This window comes from Camelus dromedarius, chromosome 1, assembly GCF_036321535.1.
Source record: "Camelus dromedarius isolate mCamDro1 chromosome 1, mCamDro1.pat, whole genome shotgun sequence".
NCBI lineage: Eukaryota > Metazoa > Chordata > Mammalia > Artiodactyla > Camelidae > Camelus > Camelus dromedarius.
In genome coordinates, this window is record NC_087436.1 from 105,587,538 (window position 1) to 105,613,492 (window position 25,955).

Genomic DNA, 25,955 nt, shown 5'->3' on the forward strand with positions numbered 1-25,955 from the left:
ACTCAACAACCTGTTTTTGTTCATTGATCACATACTTGGCACAGCATATAAACTCCTTAGATCCATTACCTTGTGATTTTTGATGCTGAGTAAACTATGTCCCAGACACACACACACACACACGACATTTACCCTTAAACAGCAACTTGGTCCTGTGGTTACCCTTTCAGTCATTCAGTTCTACTCACTCCCACATTCCCTTCCTATTCTGTTTGATTATTTTGTTATGCTCGAGTTTTGATCTAAAGTCAAATTTTTCTGTGGAACTAATCGATGGTCTTCTTTTTCCAAACAAAATGACATGGAAATTTATCATAAATGTTTAACAATTGGGATCCTTCATCTGGAATTGCTAGCTGTTTTTGTTTTTTGGGTGGCTCTGTGCCATCATCTTTGGTGATTTTAGAATTTGTTAGTATTCATGAAGGAGTTTTACAGTGTAAGTGAATTCACTTTCCGTGACTTTCTAATAAAAAATTTACATTGACTGGAGAGAATCTGATGAATTCCAGTAAGTCTGTCAAGCTGCATTTTTACAGCTCTAAAAAAAAAAAAAAAAAAAAAAAAAAAAAAAACCGAGTTCAATGTCCTAAGCACTGGCTTTGTAGCTTTCAATACGGCATTTAGTTTCTGTCCCTTTAGGATTTAGTGTGGTGATGTGAGCTTGGGCTCTGCATCCTTCCTGCCTGGGTTAGAGCCAGTGCCTTGCTGCATGACATAGGAAGGATTGGGGTGCAAGTGATAGACGTTCGAAACTTCTTAAACAATAAAGGGATCGATGCCCTCGCATAACCAGAAGCTGAGAGGTGGTGCGGGCCTTAGATGCTGCACAGTCATCATGACTTGTTCTCCCCTCTGTACCACACTTGGCAAATAAAAATACAGGATACCCTGGTGAATTTGAATTTCAGGTAGACAATGAATACTTTTTAAGTATAAGAGTATGTCCCATGCAATATTCAGTGCATACTTATGCTTAAACATTAATGGTTATTTATCTACAATTCAGATGGAACTGGGAAGCCTGTATTTTATCTGACGACTCTATCGCTGCGCCAATTTTAACGTCAGCTTCCTCTTGAACTTAACATCAGCTTTCTTCTAAAGGCTGGTTCCCCAAACAGAAGAGGCAAAACACCCAGCCATGGAATATAAGTCCTTCCCTCTGGTCTGATTGGGCCAGTATAGGATGTGCTCCCCTTTCTGGCTTACTAACATTCACCAAGGGGGTACTATACATTAACTGTCTTAATCACCAGGATAGAAGGGATTCGGGAGTGAGCAGTGACACCCACCAAACTAATTGTGTGGCCTTGGGAAGAGTCTTTTGGGTGTGTGAGTCTCAGCATTCTCATCCACAAAGTGGGAGTAAACATGGTGCCCACCATATAGTGTGGCTGTAAGGAATAAATGAGATAATGCAGGTAGAGTCTTCAGCACCGGGACCCTTTTTATTTATACTCGGCAGCTTGAAATAGTTGGGGCCAAAGAGGAAGTTCTTGGCTCAAAGGGCCTCAGAAAGGTTGGTTGAATAGCCACCTAGTGGGACAGAATTGCAGCCAGACCTCAGGACCAGCTGCCACCAGGGCTCAGGTGCCCCCAGGTCTCTCCTCTGCCCTCAGCATTCTCTGTGTCAGCTGTAATTTCTTTTTGTGGACCTGTCTTCTCTGTGGAATGGGAAGCGTGGCTGCTGACCACATGAGAGCTGCAGACACCACATCTTGGACCGCTAGAAGAAAGCTGCTCCCTGGTCCCAGAGGAGAGTTCTCCCAGGCCAGGCTCAGGCTAGGGGCCCATTTCAGGGTCAGACGGGTATGGTCAGGCATCCTATAGATGCCAGGCAGCTTCTGCTGTTGTCATGTTGAAGAGATGGGTAGACCGAGCCTTAACCATCTGCTTTGGACACCTTCTTAAGACAGTCTTGGGGTGACAAGTGATAACCATAGCAGCCAGTAGTTTTGAGTGCACATTCTTGAGTGTCGGCCCTTGTGCCCAGCATCACACTGTGGACGATCCCATTGAATCTTCACACAGCCATGGGAGGTGGGGGCCATCAGACAAATGAGGAAATCAAGGCCTGTGGCAGGCAAGTCAATTACACAAGGGGAATAACGTAATTGTTGACAGAGCCAGAGTTCAAAGTCCTGCAGTCCACTCAGAGCTCATGCTGGGAGCCAGCATGACTCGGTAAATATTGAACACCTCATGGGTGTCCTGTGCTAATTAGACACTAGGGACATAGGGTGAAAAAAGTCAGACCCAGATCCCTGAGGGTGTGGACCTTGCATTGCAGTTTGGGTGACCAGACTTTGGGTGACCTCAGGGTTGGTTTCGCCTCTTGTCCCGGCATGGTTTGTTTTAGTGCCCCTTTCGCACTCCAGATTGTCTTGGTTTGGATGATTAATAGTATAGTCATCTTAATTCTGGTAGGGGTGCTCTGAGCAGACAATAAGCAAAACGATTAAAGTATATAGGATGTTAAATGGTAATAGGTGCTATGGAGAGGAAAACTAGAGGCCAAAGTCAAGGGAGGAATTCTGGCCGAGCAATGGAAGAAATGTCTTGATAAACAGTGAGGGAAAATAGCTCCAGTATTTGGAAAAATAATCTTACCTGTTTAAAAGACATGTTTTCAAGTGTTATTTACCTTTAGTTATTTATAAAGGCATGTGATGGTTTTTGGATGGGGGCAGGTGCTAAGATGCCCTCTTCATTAGCTCAGTGTGGGGAAGAAAATGCACCCTTAAATTTGCATGCACTGGTTACAGTGCAACTTTCCGTTTGGCCAGAAGCAGACTGCTTTGGCATCCATGTGCCAGTACTGGAAGGGAGAGGCGCAGTTACCTTCTTCACTTGTTCATCAGCAGAAAGAGAGGGTAGAAGCGTGCACCCTGACCTAGTATCGCCTTACATCGCGTATTTATCCCAGAGGCAAACAGTAGGTGAAGTATTTACCCCTCCAGCTGCAAAGTGAATGTACCTTGTGTGAGCAGAAGGCACGAAACGGGAACCAGCTGCCGGGGTAACAGATGGTACACGGGGGTCAGTGGATCCACATATTGGAAGAGGAGAAGATGCCGCATTGAGCACCTCGTTGCCTGTCGGCCTTGGAGCTGTGGCTCCCGTTTCTTGAGCTGAAGGAGGAATTTCTACAGACTCTTTCCCTGTTCATGTCTCAGCTCAGAAGGAGAGGTTACTGTGATCACTGTGTTATGGAGGAATGTTTATGTCCCCCCAAATTCGTATGTTGAAACCCTACTCCTCAGGGTGATGTTATGAGGAGGTAGGGCTTCTGGGAGGTAGTTTGGGAGGGATGAGCTCATGAGGGTGGAGTCTTCATGATGGGCTTCAGGGCCCTTGTAAGAGTCACGAGGAACTTGGCTTCTCTGTTCTGTTCTCCGTCATGTGAGGAAACAAGAGATGTGCGGCCTGGAAGAGGGCCCTCCCCAGAGCCTGACTGTGCCGGCACCCTGATCTCAGATCTCCAGCCTCTGAAACTATGGGAAATAAATGTCTGTTGTTTCTAAGCCCCCCAGTCTCTGGCATTTTGCTGTAGTCGCTCAAGCTGACTGTAAATGTATTGAGGGTTCTTCTCAAATATAAGTAGAAATACCCCGTCTTCAGTCTTTGTGATGTTTTGTACTTTTCAGAGACCACGTGTGGACACATGCATGAACGTAGGTGTCTGTGCACGTGTGTCACCTCCCGGCTGTCTTCTGAGGTCACACTGGCAAGTTAGGTCTCTCATAAAGTCTCAAGGCAGCGTCATGGTTGGCAGTAGATAAAAGCTCGGGTTCTGACATCCAATTATATGGATTCAAAGTTAATACTTCCACTTACTGGCTGGCTGACCTTAGGCAAGTTGTGTAACCTTTCTGAGACTCAATTTCCTCCTCTCCAAAATGAACATAATAATGAGATATGTTCATAAAGTTTTTATGAGGAATTGGTGTGATGATGCTTCTAACGCTTGTTGCCTTGTACTCGGTGAGTGCTCAGTGGGTGTTGGCTATTTTTTTTTTTACTTTTCCTATGGTCACACAGCAGGTTAATTGAGTAGGACTGAAAAACCCAGATCTGTTGACTTGTAGTTCAATGTTCTAGTTCAGGGTTTTGTTCCAGATTTGACTCGTAGGCTGACTGAGCAAAGAAAAAGCATAGACAATATTTAATCCAACCCATTTTGGAAGCTCAGAGATGAAGTGCTTTATCCAAAGTCCTCTGCTTAGAAGTGGCTGAGAACCAGAAACTGAGCTAGGAGTCTTTACCTGTTAAGCCAGGGTTCTCTCTCATGACACCGAATATCTGGCCATAATATCTTCCTCCTTTATTGTCTCCTCCTCACAGGACAGGACAGAACTTTCATGTTTGTAGTTCTAGAAATAATGGTTGTTGAGGCTGTCTTTTAGAACTTAGAATCCTTTTTAAAACAACTCAATTTCCAATGGCAAATCATCCGTTAAAAAAGCTGTGAAGAAATCGTGACAACAGTGATTTCGCTAATAGCTTCTCATGGGATATTGAAATGAAAATTTCTTCTTGATACTCCAGGCAGAACTGTACACAGAGCACCTCTCTTCAGTGCAGTGCGATATCACCGAAAGATCTCAGACGACCCTTTAAATATTTTTCTTTTGCTAAACAAGCAGTTCCTCCAAAGGAGATAAAGGGGAATTTAAATTATCTTGGGTTAATATTTTTCTAAGACGGGATTCTTTGGGGTCACGGCAACGCATTTTCCCCCTTGCAAACTCTTCCTTGAATAAACAATCAAACACATCTTTGTCTTCCCCTGTTTTGATTTCAAGTCAATGTACTGTGGGAGGTATTCCTCCTGGTCCAGGAGGGAGCCTTTGCTTTTTTCCCTTAAAAAGTCATGGCTTATTTAGATGGTGACATGTGCCAGGATGACAACCCTGGAGAAATCAGAGCACAGAGTGGCCCTCTGTGGGATGGGAGGCAGCCTTTTACTTCAGGAGAAACGTTTTCTTGGTCAATCTTATTATTGTCCCCAGTGACCACAAATCAGAGCAACTTTGTACATGCGTCCTGGTTTGATGCTCAGAACCCAAAACTTCCTTCAAATATCTCGAGTGCTTTGAGATGTTTCTTTTTATAACACTTTGAACAGTACGATTTTACTGTTACACCAGGGAAGCTGGGAAGAAATCCAGGGTTCAGCCTGCAGGAACCCCCCCCAAAATCATAATAACAGTAAATTCATTCTGAGCACTCCTGCTTCCTGCTTATAAGTGCTTCGGATCCTTGCAACGATGTTTGCCGGGAAGGTGAGAGCACCCCCCAATTTATAGATGGAGACATTTAGGCTCAAGGAGTCAGAACCTGGGAGCTATTAAGGGAGCCACTAATGGCCCCTTAGTGGGGCCAGCTGCAGCTGCAGAAGCATAATGGCCAAGATTAAGCAAACATTTATTTAAATAGTAACCTCCCAGACTTATTGAAGAGTGTTTGCCTGTGAGCCCGGAAATGCCTTCGTTCGCAAATGTGTTTTGAGATTATGAGGTGGGAGTAGGCTGCAGCAGCCAAAAAATGCATGTGGTCTAGGCGCTTGGGTGGTTGTTTTTTGTAAGCAAGAAAACTGTCACTGTGACAGAGGTCATCACTTTGGCAGTCGCTATGAATAGGGAGCCTTTGCTCAGCAAAGCAAGTTTCACTCTATTAACACAGGAGTCGCCGTAGACCAAAGCAGCAGAGTAGAAATTGCAATTAAATTTGCTATCAATCACACCGTTCAAGCACTCTTGACATTTCATCAAACTTTTTTTTTTTAACATATTCTTGCTTAATCGAGTACTTTACCCTACCGAAGGTGCGGGTTTAAAGGGTTCAGGGGTCAACACCGTGTAGTTGAGCAGCAGTTTCTAAATCTTGTCTCTCTCTTTTTCACACTTTTTTTTAATAACGTTTCGTGAGGAAGTGCCTGGGCCAAGGTTTTACCTGTCTCTCTCATTCTTTTTTTCCACCTCTCATTTTTGAATTCCAGTTTTGATATGTCAGCAAATTGAGGAGTAAATTATAGGATTCGCTAATATGCATAATTTTTACATCATGATGGAGGATGACGTTTCCACAGCTAAGTTACTGAAGTGCTGTGTATCTAGTAAATTACAAAGATTTTGGGATGACTTGAGGAACTGTAACTGGAATGTTGCCTTTCTCCCCTCCTGGTGGCTGAGCTGAGTTATTTAAGGACTCAGGAAAATGCGTGACCTTCTGCATTTTACTGCCCTTCCTGGTGTCTGGATAGCGCAAGACTGAAGGATTAATCTTAAACTTTTCATCGCTTTCTTTCATTTCATTTTTATCTTTTGGAGAGGAAAATCTTTTCCTCTACCCTCTTAGGTTCAGTGCATGGGGACCTGCAAATTTAACTGACAAACAATGGATTAATGGGAGAGAAAAAGCATACAATTTCATGAGCATTTTATGTGAACAGACGTGCACAGACGTGCACAAAGAAGAAGTGAAACTCAAAGAAAGGCTTAGATTCAGGGGCTTATCTACCATTTCAATAAAAGAAAGGGGCTTGGACATCAAGGGATGATAACCTTGTGGGAGAGTGATGAGGAAGTGTATGGGGAAACTAATGGAAGACAGGGTTATTTTAGTAAGGTTTGTTTCTGCAGACTCATCATGGTAACGACTCTCCGTGTCTAGATCAGTTGCTCTTCTCTTCCAGGTACGGGAGAGGATGGGACATCCTCACGATGGGGAATTTATACCCTGTTTTTAGGCTGAATAGGGGAGAGAAGAGTATTCTCTGTATCTATTGATTCTCAGTTTCTTTCAGATCAAAATAATCCTCCTGGAAAAGGAGCATATTTGGGGGGTAGCATATTCTGAGCCCCTCGTACCCAACTTTTCATTTCTTACATCAGGGAGAAGAATGGATTATAGTGGATCCTTTTCCCCCTATCTAAAAGATGTTGGGCTATTTCTTACAACTGGTACCCTGAACTGCCTTCCTGATAAACCAGTATTGGTTACTTGATCATTGAAAATCAGGTTCCTTCACAGTGATTGTCGTTGCCAAATGTGATATAGCATTTTAAAAATCTCCCATCCTGTCTTATAAGTTAAAAAAAATGTATTGCATCTATAGTGTAAACTTTGACATATTTTGTGGCGTTTGTAAGGAAATTTCAAACAGCGGTGGAGGCAGGACCTAGAGTTGAAGATGCAGTAGGACTTGACTTGAAGAAATGTAGAGGAACAGCTCCCCTTGCCTGGGTGACCAACCCATCTGCCGCAGTGAGAATTTCTGCAAAATGGCAGAGAGGTTGGGGCGAGAGGCACACAGCTCTCTCAGCTCCCAGATCTCTGCTTTTGCAACAGCTGTCAGGATCTGTAGTCTCCATCTCTGTGCAGAGAGCATGTCTGTGAGCATCACTGTCCCCACACTAGGGCTGGCCTTGGCTGGATGCTTCTGCAGACATCAGTTGTAATTGGAGTTTGAGTTGTTCCTTGACAAAGGAAGATGTGTCTGAATGGAGGGCTATAATGTCCTTTCGGCCTCGGATCTCCCAGTATGTTTTCATCAAATCTCTTTTCTCTCCCATCCCCATCACAATTTTAATAGATAAACTCTTAGCTAGAAAAACTGACTTTTATGCATATAGATTCTACAGTATACTGTGCTGTATTCAGCATTCCACTATTATCAGAGCTAAAATGTCAACCTTTGAACGTCAGCCCTGGCTAGATCTGAATATTTAAAAAGAAGCTTCTTTTGAAACCTTTTCATGTTTTTACTATTTGTGCTACTCCCAGCCCCAGAGATTTAGAGGAAATAATCTCTCGATTTCGTTTTCCTTCCCTATGAAATTCTTCCCAGTGTTAGACAGTCTGACACTTTTTCCCTGACATTTCCTTTACATAGTGCGGCTATTCTAAACTGATGGTCACAGAGTCCTTCTCAATAACACAGAGACAAAACGCTCTGCATAGCTGATAAATTATAAGCAGGCGCCGCGTGTTAGCTTGATGGATTGTTATAGTGAATGTGTGTGAGTCATGGGTGTTATTTTTGGTCAAAAGAATAGTGTGAACTTTTCTCCTCTATTTTGAGTGCTTTGAAATGTACTACTTTCTTTCTTTCTGTCTTTTTCCTTTTTGTTCCTTAAGGTATATGTCAAGGAATTAGGCACCATATCAGAACAGTCATTTTCTAGTTTTCAAAGTTATTGTTTGAGAGTTGAGGAGGTGGAAGGACTGAATAGAAAAGAACTGTGTGTTGACAAGCCAGCCTATGAAATGTGAAAGAAAATTACAGTCACCTGCTTTAAAATGGGAGTCTCCCCCACCCTACCTTACCCCGGGGGTCAATTTGAAAGCTGGGGTAGATTTACTGTGAATTCCCTTGGAAGGGATGTGTTTCTAATTAGCCATTGTTTTGCAGCCACTGGAGAAATGCTTGACTTTATTTTGGTAGATTTCTTTTCAGCCAGGCTGCAGAGTAAATAATGTTTGACAGTCACATCACTGGTCTCTGAATCGCTGTCTCCTAAAGCAGCCCTGTCCCCAGCTTCATGTATCACTGGAACCTTTGATATATAACTGGGTGCCTGCCTTGCTCTAACATCCACATACCTAGGAGCATCACTGGGCTCAGTGCCAGGCTGCGAGCTGCTGTTTCTGGTCCAAGACAAGTGCAGACATTGAGAATAAGCATTCAGAAACTTTTCATAGCAGTCTGACAGCATGATTTTATGTCAGCTGAATCTAACAAACACTTGGGACCTTGATGTGTTCTTCAATTCTTTTTTTCCTAGTAATTGATTTCTGTCGTATTTTGCACAAGCACTCATCTGTGACAGACTGGAGGTGGACGCCTTTCACCACGGACATTTCGGGTTGTACTGGTTTACTGTTGTGCTCACACCGATGAGCGAACGTCAGGGTCTTTCTACTCACCTGAGGCTCAAGCCAACCATTATTGTTTCAAAAAGGGAAGGTCAGGGCTGTTGCAGATTTTTTTTTTTTAATCTTTTGTTAACTTTTCACTGATGCTTTTACAAACATTTCCTTCCGAACATCTCTTCCACTATTTAAGGAAAGGCAGCTCCTGTGCAGGTGGATTTTGCTGTGTCTTCGGCAGATGGGGTGCTGAGATGCCGTGTGCAAGCCAGCTCTTCCTGCCGCGCCTCCACGCCAGTCCCTCCGGCCAGCCAGGGGAGCCTGTCCCTGCATCTGCTGGGGAGGGGTTGTGCTTGCTGAGCTGGTGTCTGGGAAGTGTTCTGGCGTTCCCTGGAGAGGCTGCCCACTTGTGATACCTTGTGCTGGAGAAGGAGAGGTGGAGGATGGAGGGGAGGAACCAGGAGAAGAAAATCAAGACTTGAACCATCTCTCCACTTCACTGCAGTCCCTGGGGGTCAGCCTGCTCCAGTGGCCTTGAAGGGCTTTCAAAAATGGAAGGCTTGCGATGGGAAGGGGAGAGGGAGAGAAAGAAGCCAGTTGGTTGCCTTTGCCCCCACCTGGAACTTGCCCTGGGATATCCCCAAGGCTCACGCTCACTCTCTCTCCTTTTTCAAGTCTTGGTTTGCATGTGGCCTCTCCAGTGATGCCTTCTGTGGCCTCTCCCCCGGCACACGCTCACCGCTTTGCCTGCTTTAGTTTCTCCATAGCGCTTATTACCCAACTCCTGGGCCATTGTTCATTTTATTGTAATATAATGTAATGAACATAATATCATCTATTAAAATGTGAGTTTACTAAGGCAAGAGGCTTTGTCTGTATTGCTCACTGCTGTATCTCCAGAGTCTAAAACAGTGCCTGACATGTAACAGGCACCCAATAAGTATTTGTGGTTTAAATGAAAGGATGAGTACGCAAAGGGCAGGATGACAAGGAGCTGGCTGTGTCCAAGGAGCTGTGCGGCCAGTCACTGTCCACTGAGTGACTGAGTTGGAGCTCCTGGAAGGGCAGAGTCAAGGGGAGGTGACCAGCCTTCAACTAGTGCCTGCTGTATACCAAGCACTGTGGTAGGTGTCTGTCCTGTGTTCATTATGCAATTGAAGTGTCAAATCACCACATGAAGTGTGTATGATTAGCTTCATTTAACAGGTGGGGAAACTCAAGAAGTTAAGAAACTCACCCAAGCTCACCCAGCCCAGGAAGAGGCAGAATTGGGATCCACCTTAGTCTTCTGATTCCAACTTAGTCTGTCTGGTTCCAACTTAGTCTATCTGATTCCTTTGGGAGAAACTGCCAAAATAGTCAGTTGATCACAGTGTCTCTTGTCTCTTTGCTTTCCTGCCTATAAAATGGGGATTAACTTTCCTCATCCTTCACCAAATTTGTATCTGATGAGAATGGAAATCTGGGAAAATTAGAACACAGCTTTGCATGGTATGAGCTTTGCAAATAAGCGGTTGAGAATTAGATCACATTACTGAGTAACGTTCACAAGTAAGTGAGTAGGAATCAGGCGCGGTTAAATTCAGCGGACAGAGATCAGTGGGGTTTCTATGCAAGGCTGTGTGTCAGGCACTCGTTTCAGTATTTTATTATTTCAGATACTTCCCTAGGTTGAGACCACAACTCCCAGACTCAGCATATTATCCTTCATTTAAGAAATACTTATGGAGTATCCACTAGGTGCTTGAGGTAGACCATAGAGAGAACAAATTTCCTCACCCTTCATGGAACTTCTGTCTTAGTAAGAAGAGAGAGGGGAGATAAACAGTAGGCAATAAACATATGTAAACATATGGCAATAAACCATGAAGTAAATCACACAGTATGTGAAAAGATGGCAAGTTCTATGGAAATAAAAAGTAGGGTAGGGGAAGGGGGCTGGGAGTTCAGGGGGGAGGTGGGCAGGCTGCAGTAGGAGACAGAGTGGTCCAGGTGAGCCCCTTTCAAACGGTGAGCTTTGAACAAAGACCTGGAAAAGGTGAGGGAGTGAGCCAAGAGGTGTTCTGCAGGGAGAGCATTCCAGTTCTGGAGGGAGAGAACAGTGAGAGAGAGCAGCGTTGAGATGGGCTCACGCCTGGAGTATGTGGGGAACAGCCGGGAGCTTGGGGGGAGCTGAATGGGGGGGCTGCCTAGACCGTGGAGACACTGAGTATCCCGGTGGATGGGACGTGGGAGATGAGATAAAGCGAGGAGTCAAGGATAAGCCAAGGTCTAACCTTTATATTCTTTCGCTTGTATTCCCCTTGATCACCTAACATGACTGAGTATTCCTGAAGGCATTAGCATTGAAGTCTTTGGAGGTTTAGCCCCTCCAGCTGCACTTGTCCATAATGTCTCTGGATTTGGGTTTCTTCAGCTATTACATGAAGGGAGTCTAAAAGATGACTTCAAAATTCCCCCGTAGGACTGTTTCTGAAAGTTTCCTTTTCAGGAGTCAGATTCCAGTTGCTTGCTGGCTTCCCTCCCTGCTTCCTTCCTTCACTTATTCATCTTGAGTCTTTAAAACAGTTGCTGGAACACGAGCACTTCCTGGAGCAGTGTACGCAGGTGCTGAGGAGGGAGGAGAAAGCATCTCTGCCTTTCGATAACTCATTTCTTTGTGCTGAGGTTAGATAAGAGCGCAATAAGCAAGGGAAGAATTAGAGCAAATTAGCAGAATTCAGGTAGTATGGAAAAGACACCATGGGAGGCGAAGTGGAATAGTAAGCTACAGGCTTGAGTGGATCAAAGCATGTCTACAGTTTGGCAGCATAAGCAAATTCAGGTTCAGGGAACCCGAGAAGGGGTGGGAGGGTGGTAAAGGGTGCTCACGTGCTCTGGGGAGACAGCCGTGATGTGTAGGTGAAGCTGGATTGAGGTGGGGGCATTGCCTGGTGGGTAGCTGCCCACATGGGCCAGGGGATGTGGTCTGAGCAGAAGGAGATCTTAAGAAAGGGATGACACCATGAAGATGGGACTGGAAGGTGCTCACCCTGCTTGTTCGGTACTATGGGAACTAGAACAGGGGAAGAAGGAGGTGAGAAAACCAGCCCAGGAGACTGTTGAATTCCCTCTGGATCCTGATTTCTGAAGTCCTGACACCTCACTGGTCTCTTCTCTGGCTGCCTCCTCTGTGATCGAAATTCTGGACATTGGGTTGGCAAAGACACATTCATGAAACAAGATCTATTTGAAGGAAAAAAAACACACAAACAGGAAAATGAAACCTTTCCTATATTATTGGCCCAAATGTTAGAATTGAACTCTGTGTCCACTTTCAAGAGTTTAAGTGAAGAGCCCTTAATTTTTTTTTTTAAGTTGAATATGATCAACTCCTCCATCACCTGTCTGTGATTCATTCTGGAAACAAAAACATCCCCAAACTGAGGTTCATGGCCAACTCTGTTTCTCCCCATGCAGTTGTAGTGGTGTGATTTGCACACTTGCTGTTCATATATGCACATACTCTAATGGGCTTTATGTGGTTAAGCTGGACTTGGATGCCAGCCGCCATGAGCCTGATAAAGCCACACATTTCTCTACTCCTCGGTTTCTGATTGTATTTCATAATGTGTTGATATTTCCAGGCTAATCTTGCACAACTATTGAGAGATTCTCAAGACCGAAATAAACATCTGGGAGAAGAAATTAAAGAACTTCAGCAAAGGCTTGGAGAAGTCCAGGGCGACAATAAGGTACCATGAATATTTAAAAGCAAAAAGCTCTCCTGAATAATTTTGTGCCAGAGGTTTATGTGTGGCACGTCAGAAAAAAATGTAATGCAGCATTTGCTGAAAATTTTGTTATAGATTTTTACATTTGCAATGAAAATTCAGTTTAGCATTTCTTATCTTTGTTGCATTCCCTTTGTGTGTGCGTGCGCACGCGTCTGTGTGTGTTTCTGGGTTGCTCTAAAATATTGTCACAATCCATTGTAGACGTTTCATTATGTTCAGCTTGGTGGTGAATAACATTGTGGTTGAGGGCAAAATAAAACCCAAGTGCTATACTTTCTCCCTTCTATACAAATAATGGATTTGTGGCTCAGATGATTTGGAATTATTCACATTCGGTTTTGAATTTTAAGTAGTCATCCTACTAATTATGTTCACATAACCAATTTATTTTATTGCTAAATTTGGCAATTTGTATGGAACATTGCTCAAAATCCACTGCTTGGTATTAATCAAACTCCCCTGTTGGCAACGTTAATTATAAAATATGAACTCATAAACTCCAAACTAAATGTGTGCACTCTCTCTCCCAGCTGAAGCTGTGAACAAAAGTACAATCAAGAAGAAAAACTACCGAAGTTTAATTCCGCCCCCCTCCCCAAATAATTTCTCATTTTGCCAAGTTAGATTCAATTTCAACTTCTTGCCAGAGGCACTTTTCTCAACAGGGATGGCCGTTGAAGTTTGACTCAAGAAAACTACATGGCAGGGAGGAGGTGCTTTCTTGGGAAATGTCTTTTGAATGGCACCGAATTCTTTGACAAATGATGGGGTCATTCGTTGTTTCTGGGAGTTGTTGGTTATTGGAAGGCGCCATTTTGAAAGATGCTCACTCTTAAAAAAAAAAAAAAAAAAAAGCGCATGAAAGCGTCTGGTTTATCCAGAGAACTCCTCCATGACGAAGAACAGAGGGGTGTGTTCTTACTGCTGGCTTAAGAGGCTCGATCTGGGGGCATACTGGGAAGTTCTTTTTTAATGTGCCTCTTCTACACTTAGTCTGCTTTAAATTAAGAAAAAAAAAAAACCCTCTTGGATTTAACATAATATATTTAAAAAATTAGGCTCTACTGTTCTCAGCCATGAATTCGGGGGTGGGCAAGAACGCCAAAGGAAGGTGCTAATTAACGCTGGACAAGCTAGTCAGGCCTCTCATGTGGTTTTATGCATCGTTAAAAGAATTTGAGCTCTGTAACCTAGGTATCCGGTCAGTAATTAAAGGACAGGCCTTCTTAGTCACTTTCTCAAGTGATAACATCAGAGCAAGTTTTTCTAGAGAATAAAATGAAGTATGTGTAGTTACTTCCTTTAAACCCATAAAGATGCTGCAAGAATTTTGGAGACGATACAAATCCACAAAATACTGAAAACATTTTGAAATGTGATTTTTGGATTCATGGGGGTCTTCGTCACTGACTGATGATTTTTCATTCTTTTCTTTTTTTTTTTGTTTTCTGAGCCACCACACCCCCCTTCCCCATCTCCAACTTTCCTAAACATACCTCTGCTTTGTCTTTGGGTCACTTTTAATTGTATCGCCTTTTAGGCATGAGATATTTTAGGAATTGACATTTGCAACTGATATTCCAAGGCAAGAAAGGGAGGGCGTGTGTGCATGTGTGTTTGTGAGTGTATGTGTAGCACTAAGCACAGGTCCGGGGCTGTTTTTGCATTGGCACTGTCAGAACTTCATGATTTGCTTGCGCCATGGGTCTTTATTCCAGTAGCTAGACACATTTATCAAACTTGGTTTTCTCACCCAAGGTTTAAAATTTAGTGACTCATATTCATGGCCTGTGAAGTAATTTGCCTGCCAAAAGGTGCAGGGAAGATGTTATAATATTCAACAGACCCTGTATCTCAATCTCAGCCTCTCCTCCTCCAAAAAGACCAACTGCTGTGAGCCCCAGAGATTCCATTTATTCTCATTTGCATCTAAAGTCATAGGGCTGGTTTATTTTCAGCCCCCTATGAGTCACGGTCATCCTCCCCCCACCCGCACCCCCAGTTATCAACATTAAGGCCAGATTACTCATTCGATAATGACACCAGCCTTCTTGAGAAACTCAGAGGCTCTGTTCAAGGGTGGCTGTGACTGAGTGTGGAGAATGGGTTAACCCTCCATTTGCTTTTTTATTCATCGTGACCCTCGCAGCTCCAGCCTTTCCATTGCCTTCTGACTCTCACCCCCACCTCCTTGCCATGGTGTGCTAGGCCCTACATTATGTGGCCCTCCTAATTTCTCCAGCCACATCTCTTGCCATTAGTCACCTCACACTGCAGTCCTGCAGTGCTAATTTCAGCCCCTTTGTGAACCATACTGCCTTATGCTTCAGGGCCTTTGCACCTGCTGTCTGCTGCCTGGAACACTCTTCCCCTTTACTTCTCCTGCAAACTCTTGGTCTCCTTTCAGGTCATAGGTGAAATGTAGCCTTCTCCAACTCATAGGGGCAGGTCCTTCACACACCTACAGTGCCCTGCTCTTTCCCAACTTCTTCTACTTGTGTGGCACCCCACCCCAAGGGCAAACTCTTTGTAGGCTGAATTCCTGAATCTGTAGGAATTAGCATTCTTAGTTCATGATATATAGACATTAATTAATAGATCTTTATTGAAGGAATGGAATAGAATCAACAAACGAATGAGTGAATGAATAAAATGAATGTAAAAAAGAGCAAAAAAGCTCAAGAAAGAGGAAAAGAAAAAGGAAAGGGAAGAATAAAAGAAAATAGCAGACAGACTGCCTCTCTGGTTGTCATCAGTAACTCTCTTTGTGGGGTAAGGAGTCGTTTAGAAATCTGGAGAAAGGAGCAAGCAGAGCAAACCATCCCATCCAAGAGAAAACAGAACAAAACCAAACCGAAGGTGTGAGAACTTGGAAGCCGCTGTGGCGAGGTCAGGATATCTGACGCTGAGCACTGGTGGACTTCGGGGAAGGGTCTGGCTCATAGGCTGACTCAAGCCCCTTAAATTCAGAAATACTTAATAATTGATGTTGGTTTCCTAACTCCCCCTATTCCAAACAGAAGGGCTGATGGCATGATTTTATGAGCAACTATTAAAGTGGAAGTTTCTTTTTCATCTCCAAGTTGCCATTTTAACTGATGACCCTTAGCCGTATTTGGGGAAGTCCAGATTCTAGGTGTTAAGTACATTTAAGAAACAAGGTGATAGGAAATTACTTGCCTTGGATACTTTAAGGTAGACTAATTTTTCCATTTGTTCAGCTAGAGCCTTGTCACCTTATGTGCCATAAAGCATTTTCCAACATCTTCTTGAAGGATTTGTTGCCACCCTGGCTTACAAGCAGCTTAGCACTCACATGGGGTTGAAGGTGGAGGGTGGGATTCCATGATCACCATCACCTATTATCTCCCCCAACAGTGCCCGAGCATTTGTCGGGGCTCCCGGACAGACATAAAGCCCCAGTCCAAGCCAGACGAGGGGTGTGAAACGGGAAACCTAGCCAGCACGCTCTCCTTCCCTGGTGATTATGGCTCTGCAAGGTTAACCAGGAAAGAGAAGTCCTGTGGGGGAGGGAGGACTCATCTCCACAAATCACCCAGGGAAAAGCTCTTCACGAGCATGGATTACCTGGGGTTCTCAGGCTGGGAGGAATAAGGACCAATTACTCGGAAAGACCCAGACAGTGCTGAGGCCCCAGGTCTGGAAAGCAGCCCCCAGAGAGAACTGCAGCCCCACTGTCCGCCCCTGAGGTATGCCGGCTTCCTCTTCTGGGCATTAAGAGAAGAATGCTTCTGGGAAAGGGGACCAGGAGGAGGAAGGAGGTCTCTGAGAATTTAAGGTTCAGTAAGAGGCAATCAGCAAAACTAACAGCCCACGCTTGAATCACAGACATCCAGAGGTGAGCTGGGGAGCGAGCTCTTCTGAAGAAGAAGCCTGGCCGGTAGAGCTTTGCCCATTTCCATGGTATAAATACTGAGGCCGTGACATTTAAATATCAGGCTAGCAAAGTGAAGTCTCTAAAATAGGAGTTAGAAAGCTTAGCACTCCAGAAGAAGCCAGCTCTAGCCTCCCACTGCCAAGTGATGTAGTCTAGACTGGTCCAGGAGGTCCACCTTTGGAAACTGCTAGACCCAGGTGTATAGTCTGGCTCTGCCAGTTATTATCCGTGTGACCTTGAGCAAGTCACGTGTCTCTCGAGACCTCAGTTTCCTCATCTGTAAAATGGGAGTAATAATCCCTCACGTAGAATTGCTGTCAGATGTCATCGTTTATTCATCAGTACATAACTGGGAACTCACTGTGTGCTGATGAATGTTCTAGGAGGTGTGGCTACATCAAGAAATAAAAAAGACAGGTTACCCATTCTCACAGAGTTTATAGTCTAGTCGGGGAGGCAGAGAGTAAGCAAATAAAATACTTGAATAAGATCATCAAACAGTGGTTAGTGCTGGGAAGACAAGAAAGCTGATGATGAGATTTAATGATTGGGGTGTGTGTGTGTGTGTGTGTGCGTGTGAAATACGATGTTTATAAGACGTGTAGCACAGTGCCTGGCACCCAGTAAGCACTCCGTAAAGGGTAGACACTGCTGGTATATTTAGCACAACCTGGGCCCAGATTGGCTTAGAGTCGTCTTGTGCCAAAATCCCACCGGGAATCTCAAGGTCTTCCTTTCTGTTGATAGACTGTTTCCAGTGAGGCAGGTGGCTATGTATCTCCCCGTAGAGACAGAGATTGGGGTGAGAAGTCTAGTACCTGGCAAACGGATCCCCCAAACTCAGCCATCCTTATCACCACCCCAAACATTATTACTTTGGTGCTGAGCTCCCAGAAGCTTCCTCGCATTTTGTGTGGCCCTTGTGGAATAATCGTCTAAATAGGGTGCGTCAGCAGCGGCATCTCATGTCCCCATCCCAAATGGTTTTCCTGTCCATTTGCTTGTATCTTTCTTCATTTTACAGATTATGGCGCTTTAAGGGCAGAAGAAAATAATGCAATGCGAGGTACTCACAAGCGAGGAACTTTGGGGGCACAGTGCTCCTAACAGGGTCAGGCAGTCACAGTTCCTGGGCCCCTGCTGGCCAGTTTAAATGTGGCTGCCTGTGACAGTGCAGAACACGGGGTCTGCCCTTGATGGTGACCTTTATGTTACGCCAGCCGATGGTCTTTATCGGGTGTTGGCACCGTAGAATGATAGACCCCTTCTGTGAATGCACCTCTGTTGACAGGGGACTTTGGGATGGATTCGGCCAGCAAACCAATCAAGTCAAAGCCACGAGCCCGTAAAGACAGACCAATGAGCATGCAGACGACTAACTTAAGTATACTTTGTTTAAAAAAAAAAGAGAGAGAGAAAGAGCGAAAAAGAGTGCTCAGCTGTGGATGCTTGTACCAGTCCAGAGTGAGGGATCAAGGATCTTTGTAAACAGTTCCTCTTTCTGCTTCAAAGGAGATGTCCTAACCTGTAGGAAACCCACATGAAAAGGGCACTTCAGTGAAAAGCTCTCACCTTGGGGCGCTACAGAAATTAATTACAAAGCATTAAAATGAGCGATAAGGACCCTTCACCCACTCCACCATGTCTTACTCTAACTGGGATCTCGGTGGTGAACCTAGGTGACACAGCTAGTTCAACAAGCAGCCAGACCAGTTCAGCATTTCCTCACGTTTTATTGTCAGGTGAATTAAGCAAATTCATGTGGTCTCAGAGACCATATCTGAGCCTGTTCTGGCTCATGTGAACTCATTGCCTGGGTGGACCATGCGACCAAAACAGTGTTGTCTTGGACATTCATCCCCTAGACCACGTGTTGTAATTACACTTTGTAGAGAACTGATTCTGAAAGATATCTCTGCCCAAGACTTATTTTATAGTACACCATACCCAAATCACACTAAAATAAAAACAAATTGAAGCAGCTTTAAAACTGCTTGGTGCAACACTGTAAAGATTGTCTCTCTGGAAGCCATGTGTTCTGAACTGTCTGAAGGTAATTCAGGGGCTTCGTAGCTGTGTGATCTTGGACCAGATGCTTGACTTCTCTGTGTCTCAGTTGTTCTCATCTCTGCAATGGAGATAACAGTAGTACTTGCCTCATGGAGGGTGGTTCGGTTCAATTCATTTCAACACATCTTTACTGAAGACCTGACTCTATGGTCTGGGAACAGGATAGTAAACAAAACCAATGAGTCCCTGCTCTCATGGGGCTTCTATTCTAGTGGGGACAGATGGGCAGTAAGCAAATAGACAAATCAATATATCATATTTCACAGATTCTGCAAAGCACAGTTTTTCACATTTGAACATCTCTGATCACGGTGTCATGGTGTCTAGGCTCTGGTGTCACGTATGATTGGTACTTTTTGGTCTTTTTAGAGGTGCATAATGGTGGATCCTAGAGTTGATAGAGTCTTACATTTGATGAAATACAGAATAATATATCAGAAGGTGCTAAGTGCTAAGTAAACAAGTGACAGCAGGCCAAGGGGCTGAGGAGCGCAGTCGGGCCAGCTGGCAGGGACTACTTACATTGAGTGGTCAGGGAAGGCATTGCTGTTCACATGTCTTTCTCTCAGAGGCATGAAGGCATTGAGGTGGGAGGCAGTCAAATAGCTGGGGGATGAGGTGCAGAGACCCTGAGTGAAGGAGCCTGGGGTGACAGAGGCACGACACGGGGGCCAGTGCGCCCGCCTTCGGTGAGAATTCGATGCGGGAAGTTACATACAGCACGTAATGCAGAACACACTCCATAGGGGAGCGCCAGGCAGTGAGTGCTGGTGTGGAGGGAGGCAGCGGGCATCAGCTCCTGAACTGTCACCAGCCCTGCCAGTGTAAGGTCGGTGATGTGGGCCTTTACCTCTCCATGTCTCAGTCTCTCATCTGACAACGGGGATCGTAACAGGGTGCTGGTTGGTCTTACTGGGTTAATGTGTGTAAGCACCTAGGACAGATGTGTCTGCTCTGCAGGTTAAGGGCGAGGAGACACTGCAGTCTCGGATCTCAGCCTGAGCACAGGGCACAGAGACATGGCTTCAGAGCCCTGCGTCTGCCTCTCCGAGGGCTACCCCCATGAAGAGGGCAGGGCAGTGTCTGCCTCCCACAGTTGTGGGAAGCAGCAAACGAGAGGCTTCCTGTATTTAAGATGTATATGAGGGCTCCCTACAGCTGGCCAGACACTGCCGTGGGTGCTGGTGTGTTTCAGTGCACGTGACGAGCGAGGTTCCTGCAGTATTGCTGACCTCGGGGAGGGTAGGAACAGATGAACGAGGTGATTTCCGTAAGTACGGTGAAGAGTGGGGCACTTGAAGGTAAACAGCTTCAGCGATGGTTTCCAGGGAAGACTTCGCAGAGGAGGTGACATTTGACTTGAGAGCTGAAAGAGACAAAAGAAGTGGGTTCTGGACAGACCTGTGGGCAGAGCAAGGGCAGAGCATGTACAAAGGCTGAGAGGCTGGCAGGAGCAACGTGTGCTCGAGGCACTGAAGAGGAGCCAGCGTGGCCAGGCATCAAGGGAGGAGGTTGGAGGTGTTGGGGTCAGGAGGCTGGTGCGGCAGCTCATGCGTGAGCTCTCGTAAGGGCTTTGCTATTTATTCCAAATTTACTCCAGTGCAGTGAAAATCCACTGGGGTTATCATGTGTAAGAAAAGCTTCTAGCATGTTGTTTGGCCCAAACTGGGTTCTTGTTAACTGGGAAACACTGATACACACTCTAATGAGTGTGTGCATCGTGATCTCCAGGGCCTGGGAAGAAGAGAATGAAAACTGCTGTTTTTGTTTTGTTTTGTTTTGTTTTAAATAAATTCTTTTGCTTAAAGCTGGAGCTGGATTTGTCATATAGGTCTAGGAATTTGACCTTTGGTATACACAATAGAGTTGCCTACTTGGAGCCTTTTTAAGCTCTTTTGTCTAATTTTATCAAGGGTATTTCAAAAGATCAGGGGGCAGTTGGAGAGGATGTGGAGAAAGCCAACAGGAAGAGTAAAGAAAAGATAGGCAGGACCTTGTTTATTAAGTCTCTCAGCACAACACTGGGCCAGATGAATGTTTAATAAATGATTCTTGGCACTGACCTCTCCCTCCACATGCTGTTTGCATCAGTATGCAAGGACTGGGGGCAAGGAACCGCTAGCATCCCCTTCCTATTAATTCTTCCATCTGATCCTCCCAGAACTCTGGCCAATAGCGAGTCACTGTTTAAGAATTGTAACCGTACCAACTATCACTGGGGATTGTACTTTTAAAGCTCTTCAGAGAGTTATATCAACAGTGATCATTGCACTTCATCTTCACATTGTGAGGACAGAGACCCCCAGAATTGGAGTTGTGCAGTGCACGGGCAGGGCAACCATTCATAGCTGACCTGTCTACAAGATAGTTTTTTATTTTTATTATAGACTGAATGTGATCCCCCAAAATTTGTATGTTGAAACCTAATCTGAGATGTGATGATATTAGCAGGTTGGGCCTTTGGGAGGTGATTAGGTCATGAGGGTGGAGCCCTCATCAAGGGGACTAGTGCCTTCATAAAAGAGACCCCAGTGAGTTCTTTTGCCCCCTCTGCCCTATGAGGACACAGTGAGAGAAGACAGCTGACTGTGAACCAGGAATTGGGCCCTTATGGACAATAAATCTGCTAACACCTTGCTCTTAAATTTCCCAGCCTCCAGAATTGTGAGAACTAAATGCTTGTTTATAAGCTACTCTGTGGTATTCTGTTATGGCAGCCTAAACAGACTAAGGCAGGAATTGATACTGAGAAGTGGGATGCTGCTATGACAAGTACCTAAAAATGTGGAAGCAGCTTTGGAACTGGGTAGGGGGTGGAGGCTGGGAGAGTTTTGAGGTGTGTGCGGGAAAAAGCCAGTGGCCCTTCACAACATTGCTGTGATGGGACTATTAAGGGCAGTTCTGGTGAGCGCTCAGAAAGAAAAGAGGAGAGCTGTAGAGAAAGCTTCCATCTCCTTGGAGAATACGTAAGTCATCCTGAACAGAATGCTGGTAACAATACAGACGATAAAGGCCACTCTGATGAGGCCTCAGATGGAAACGTGTAATGAACACTGGGGCAAAGGTCATCGTTGTTCTAAAGTGGCAAAGAACTTGGCTGAAGTGTGTTCAAGTTCTACAGTTTTATGGAAGGTAGAGTTTGTGAGCAATGAAAATGGGTATGTAGCTGAGGAAATTTCTAAGCAAAGGATTGAGGGAGCAGCCTGGTTTCTCTTGACTGCTTCTAAAATGAGAAAAGAGAGATGATTTGAAGATGGAGTTGTTCAGCAAAAATGAATGAGAATTTAAAGATTTGGAAAATTATCAGCCTGTCTGTATTGCAAAAACTTGAGAACACTGTGGGTATTGGTCAAATGGCCATTTGATAAGGAGGTTAGTGCGGCTCAGACACATGTTCTTCAGGACCAGGGAAGAACAACCCTGAAGGTAATTCAGAGATGAACTAGGCTGCCAGTCCCACTGCAGGCCTGGTGTGAGCCCTGCGGGACAGGCTGCCTCCCCCTGGATTACAGAGGAGGGGGCCTTCTAAATCCACAGGCCTGAGACTCCAGCCCAGCAGAGCTGCAGGGCCCCAGGAGAGAGCTACTGCAGGGCTGTCCTGCCAGGTCTTGGGGGTGGTGTTGCCAGTGGGCCTGGAAGGCAGAGCATCGAGCCAGAGAGGATTAGTCTTGAGCTCCGTTAGGTTTGGTGTTGACTTGAGACCTGTCGCCCCTTCCTTTCTTAGCTCTCTCTTTTGGAATGAGATGGCCTATCCTATGTGTCTCCCACCTTTGCAGTTTGGAAGCACATCACTTGCTCAGTTTCAAAGGTTCACAGCTGGAGAGGAATTTGCCTCGGGGTGCGTCTCACCTCGAGTCTCACCCATGCCTGATTTAGATGATATTTAAATGGGGCTTTGGACTGAAGACTAGAGTTGATGCTGGAATCAGTTCATCTTCAGCGGTGGTGGAGATAGAGTAAGTGTGTTTTGCATGTGAGGAGAACATGAATTTGGGGGAGGAGGTCAAGGGTGGAATGGTGTAGACTGAATGTGTCCCCCCCAAATTCATATATTGACACCTCAGCCCCAGTGTGATGGTATTAGGAGGTGGGCCTCTGGGAGGTGATTAGGTCATGAGGGTGGAGCCCTCATCAGTGGCATTCGTGCCCTTATACAAAAGAGACCCTCTTCCCTTCCACCATGTGAGGATACAGCAAAATGATGGCCCTCTAGGAACCAGGAAGCAGGCTCTCAGCAATCTGTGAGCACCTTGACCTTGGATTCCCGGCCTCTAGAACTCTGAGAAATAAATGTTTGTTGTCTGTCAGCCACCCAGTCTATGGCAGTCTGTTATAGCAGCCCGAATGGACTAAGACAACCTCCACTTCCAAAAAAGCTGGTATCACCTGGAGTTCAGTGAAGTGACTGTGATCAGCAGATGCAGGATCTGAACCCTGATAACACCTGGAGCATAACAGCTGTTCCTGCCCCCAGCTGCCTCCCTCCCACTGCCATTTGGGGAAAACGGATTCAAGCAAATGAAAATAAGAAGAGGGAGAGACTGTTGAGGGCTGTGAGGTCTGGAAGCTTGAGCAGAGATCAAGGAAGGAGTGAGTCATTCCCACTGGGGAGCCGGGGGGGTTGGGGAGACCAGCGTTTGAGCAGGGCCTTGGCGGGGGGAATCAGATTTCATCAGCAGGGTGGGGGAAGGGTGCCCAAGAGCCGTTTGCCACATCGTTTTGCGACCACATCCCTCAGCCACTTCCCAGCTGCAGCTGCACCTCATCCATAAGCAGACGGCTCACACCCATAATTCATTCATAAACGTTTATTTCCATCTAAATCAGCAAATGAATGCATCTATTGGTGGCAGTGCACGCGCCTCTTGGGGCACCGATCCACTTCGAGGGTTGGCACAGGGAGGCTGGCTGTGGAGTTTTGACGGCCCCATTGGAGGAAATTAAGTGCTCGGAGCAGTTGCTTCAGAGCCACTTCCAAGGTCGGAAATCAACGTCATCACCTGCAGTCTGCAGATAAGGTTGGCTTGGGAGCGCCGCTTCCTTCAGCTGAGAAGGAAGATCGGATTTCCCCAGTGGGCATCTGTGTAGGGGAGCGCACATGGAGGGTGACATTGATGATCTTCACAGCCACGATCATGATAGCAGCTGACATTTATCGGGCACTTTCTATGTTTCAGGGGCTGTGCGAAGTGTGGGAGAGAAATCCCACCTTCTCTGACTTAGGACTAGGTTATGAGGTCAGCGTGTAAGAGGCAAAAACTCATGTCTATCCAAAATTCACCTTGATGGTCCCTTAAACTGTCCATAAAGTTGAGAGCATGTAGTCATGCATGCTCTGAACAAGAGTCTTATGTATAAATAAGAACATTATGATTTTGCCTAAACATATCAGTCCCTCTCCCACCTCGCTCTCAGTCTGAGACATTGAAAGCAGAAATGGGTGGAGTCGCCCATCTAAAAAATTTTCATTTCTCTCTCATCCCCTCTTCTCCATCTCTCTCTTCCTCCCCTTGATTCTCCCCCTCATCTTTTTGCCAAACACATACATTTGAATTTCTGTAAGTTAATTGCTCATTTAATGCAACTTCGCTCTCTGTTACTTTATGTGTAACGTTGGGGAGGGGAAATTTCCCCCTCTACCCATCTAGAGTTCTTGCAACTGGACTAATAATAAAACTGACACAAGACAGATTAACAGGAGAAAAAGAAACCCATTTTAATTCATGCTGGTCTCATGGACATGGGACCCAAGAAGAGAACAGATCAGGCAGCTGTAATACTTTTTAGACATAGGAATATAAATTTGGGAGGAACTGACAGGACAAAGAAACTTAGATTTTGGGTGCCGAGTTAATGAAGAATCTAAACAGAGTTTGAGCTTTGGGTAGTGAATTAAGGAAGTAACAAGGTTTGTTTATATTGGCTTCTTGGACTAAATTCCCTCTCTCTGGCAATAAGAGGGTCCTTCCTTCAGGTGCCTTTCATAGGAGATATTTCTTTCCTGCTTGCAGTTTGTCTGAAAGGCGGGTCAGAGTGTCCCTCTGGTGTTGGTCATTTCTTAAGTAACTTTAATTCCAAATAATTAATATGCCACCAAGGTACATTTTGGGGTGGCCTACTCTGGGCCCCAAAGTTACAGCAACCCTGGACAGTAAAAATCTGTTTACTATCGTATTCTTACAGTGAAAGATACTAAGGCTCAGAGAAGTTCAGGCAAATGTCTGAGGGTGCACAGCTCTCAGACTTGGTCCCAGGACACTAATCCCCAAGCAGGCGGACTCCAGAGCCAGTGAGCTGTCAGCTGTTGTGATGGCCTCCTTGGGCCCCTTCAGCTGATGGAACTTGAGTGTCAGACCCAACCAGTGATCCGGCTATTACCAACTTGGGCCTCACTTTTAAAAATAAATGTTTCAACCAGTCCAGCCCTGAGATTTAATAGCCGATATCGTATGCACATTAAACAGCAAATGATTGTTAACATGTTTATTGAAGCTTAACAGGCATCCAGTATATAAAAGATGACTCTCTTATATGGCTGTCAGACCTCAATAAACATGTTTAATAATTAATTGGCATTAAGCAAACATAATTGTGTGATTCTAAATTAAGTGTTCGGTGAAGCGTACTGTGAATGGAAAACCGCAGTGGTATTTTATTACTTAAAGTTCAGGCTGTCAATCTGACTTTTCACATATGAAGAAAAGCATCCTATTTTCAAAGCCAGGTCTCAGGCCTCCTGTCATCTCATGTCAAAGGAGGCACAGGCTTTCTTGTTCCTAGACCCTTTGATCTGAGAAATGTTTCTTAGTTAGTTAGCTGTTTGTATTTCTTTGTATCCACTTGGGGTTGTGAAAACCCTCAGTCAAGAAACTGTAACGTGAAAGATGTTTTCACACAGTGGCTTTCAGGTGAATGAACCAGTTCCGCCCAATACAGCAGATTCTTGTTGTTGACTGCAGTTATCTTCTCTAAATCTGCTGCGGACACCAGGTTAGGGGATGCTGAACCATCGCTCCTAGGGGAAGTGTGCAATTAGGTTCCTCTGTGCCTCTGGTCATAATATTTTTGTCACCTAATCAATGTATAACTTTGTTTTCTATGTGTTTCTGTGTAAAGTCACCGTATTTAATTTATATTGTTGATTCTGTAACACTGAACTCATGGCCAATAGCGCTGTAATTTGTGCCTGAATGAAGCCTATCCAACACATGTGTATGGCACATCACGGCCTTCTTGTGCTTAGGAACATGGATAGCACTCCGGCCCTGCCCGGGGTGGGGGGCCATCTTAAACAGCAAAATACCAACAAAAAGCACAAAAATATGGGGGGGAAA

At 45.1% G+C, this 25,955-nt stretch overlaps 1 protein-coding gene across 4 annotated transcripts in view; it reads left to right on the forward strand.

The window, feature by feature from the left end:
• CCDC149 (coiled-coil domain containing 149) overlaps positions 1 to 25,955 on the forward strand; it is a 96,284-nt gene that overhangs the window by 36,184 nt on the left and 34,145 nt on the right. For all 4 annotated transcript variants that reach the window (XM_031436553.2, XM_031436542.2, XM_031436549.2 and 1 more), the window contains exon 4: positions 12,504 to 12,611. In XM_031436553.2, the coding sequence (XP_031292413.2) occupies positions 12,504 to 12,611 (108 nt within the window). The remainder of the gene's footprint in view (positions 1 to 12,503; positions 12,612 to 25,955) is intronic.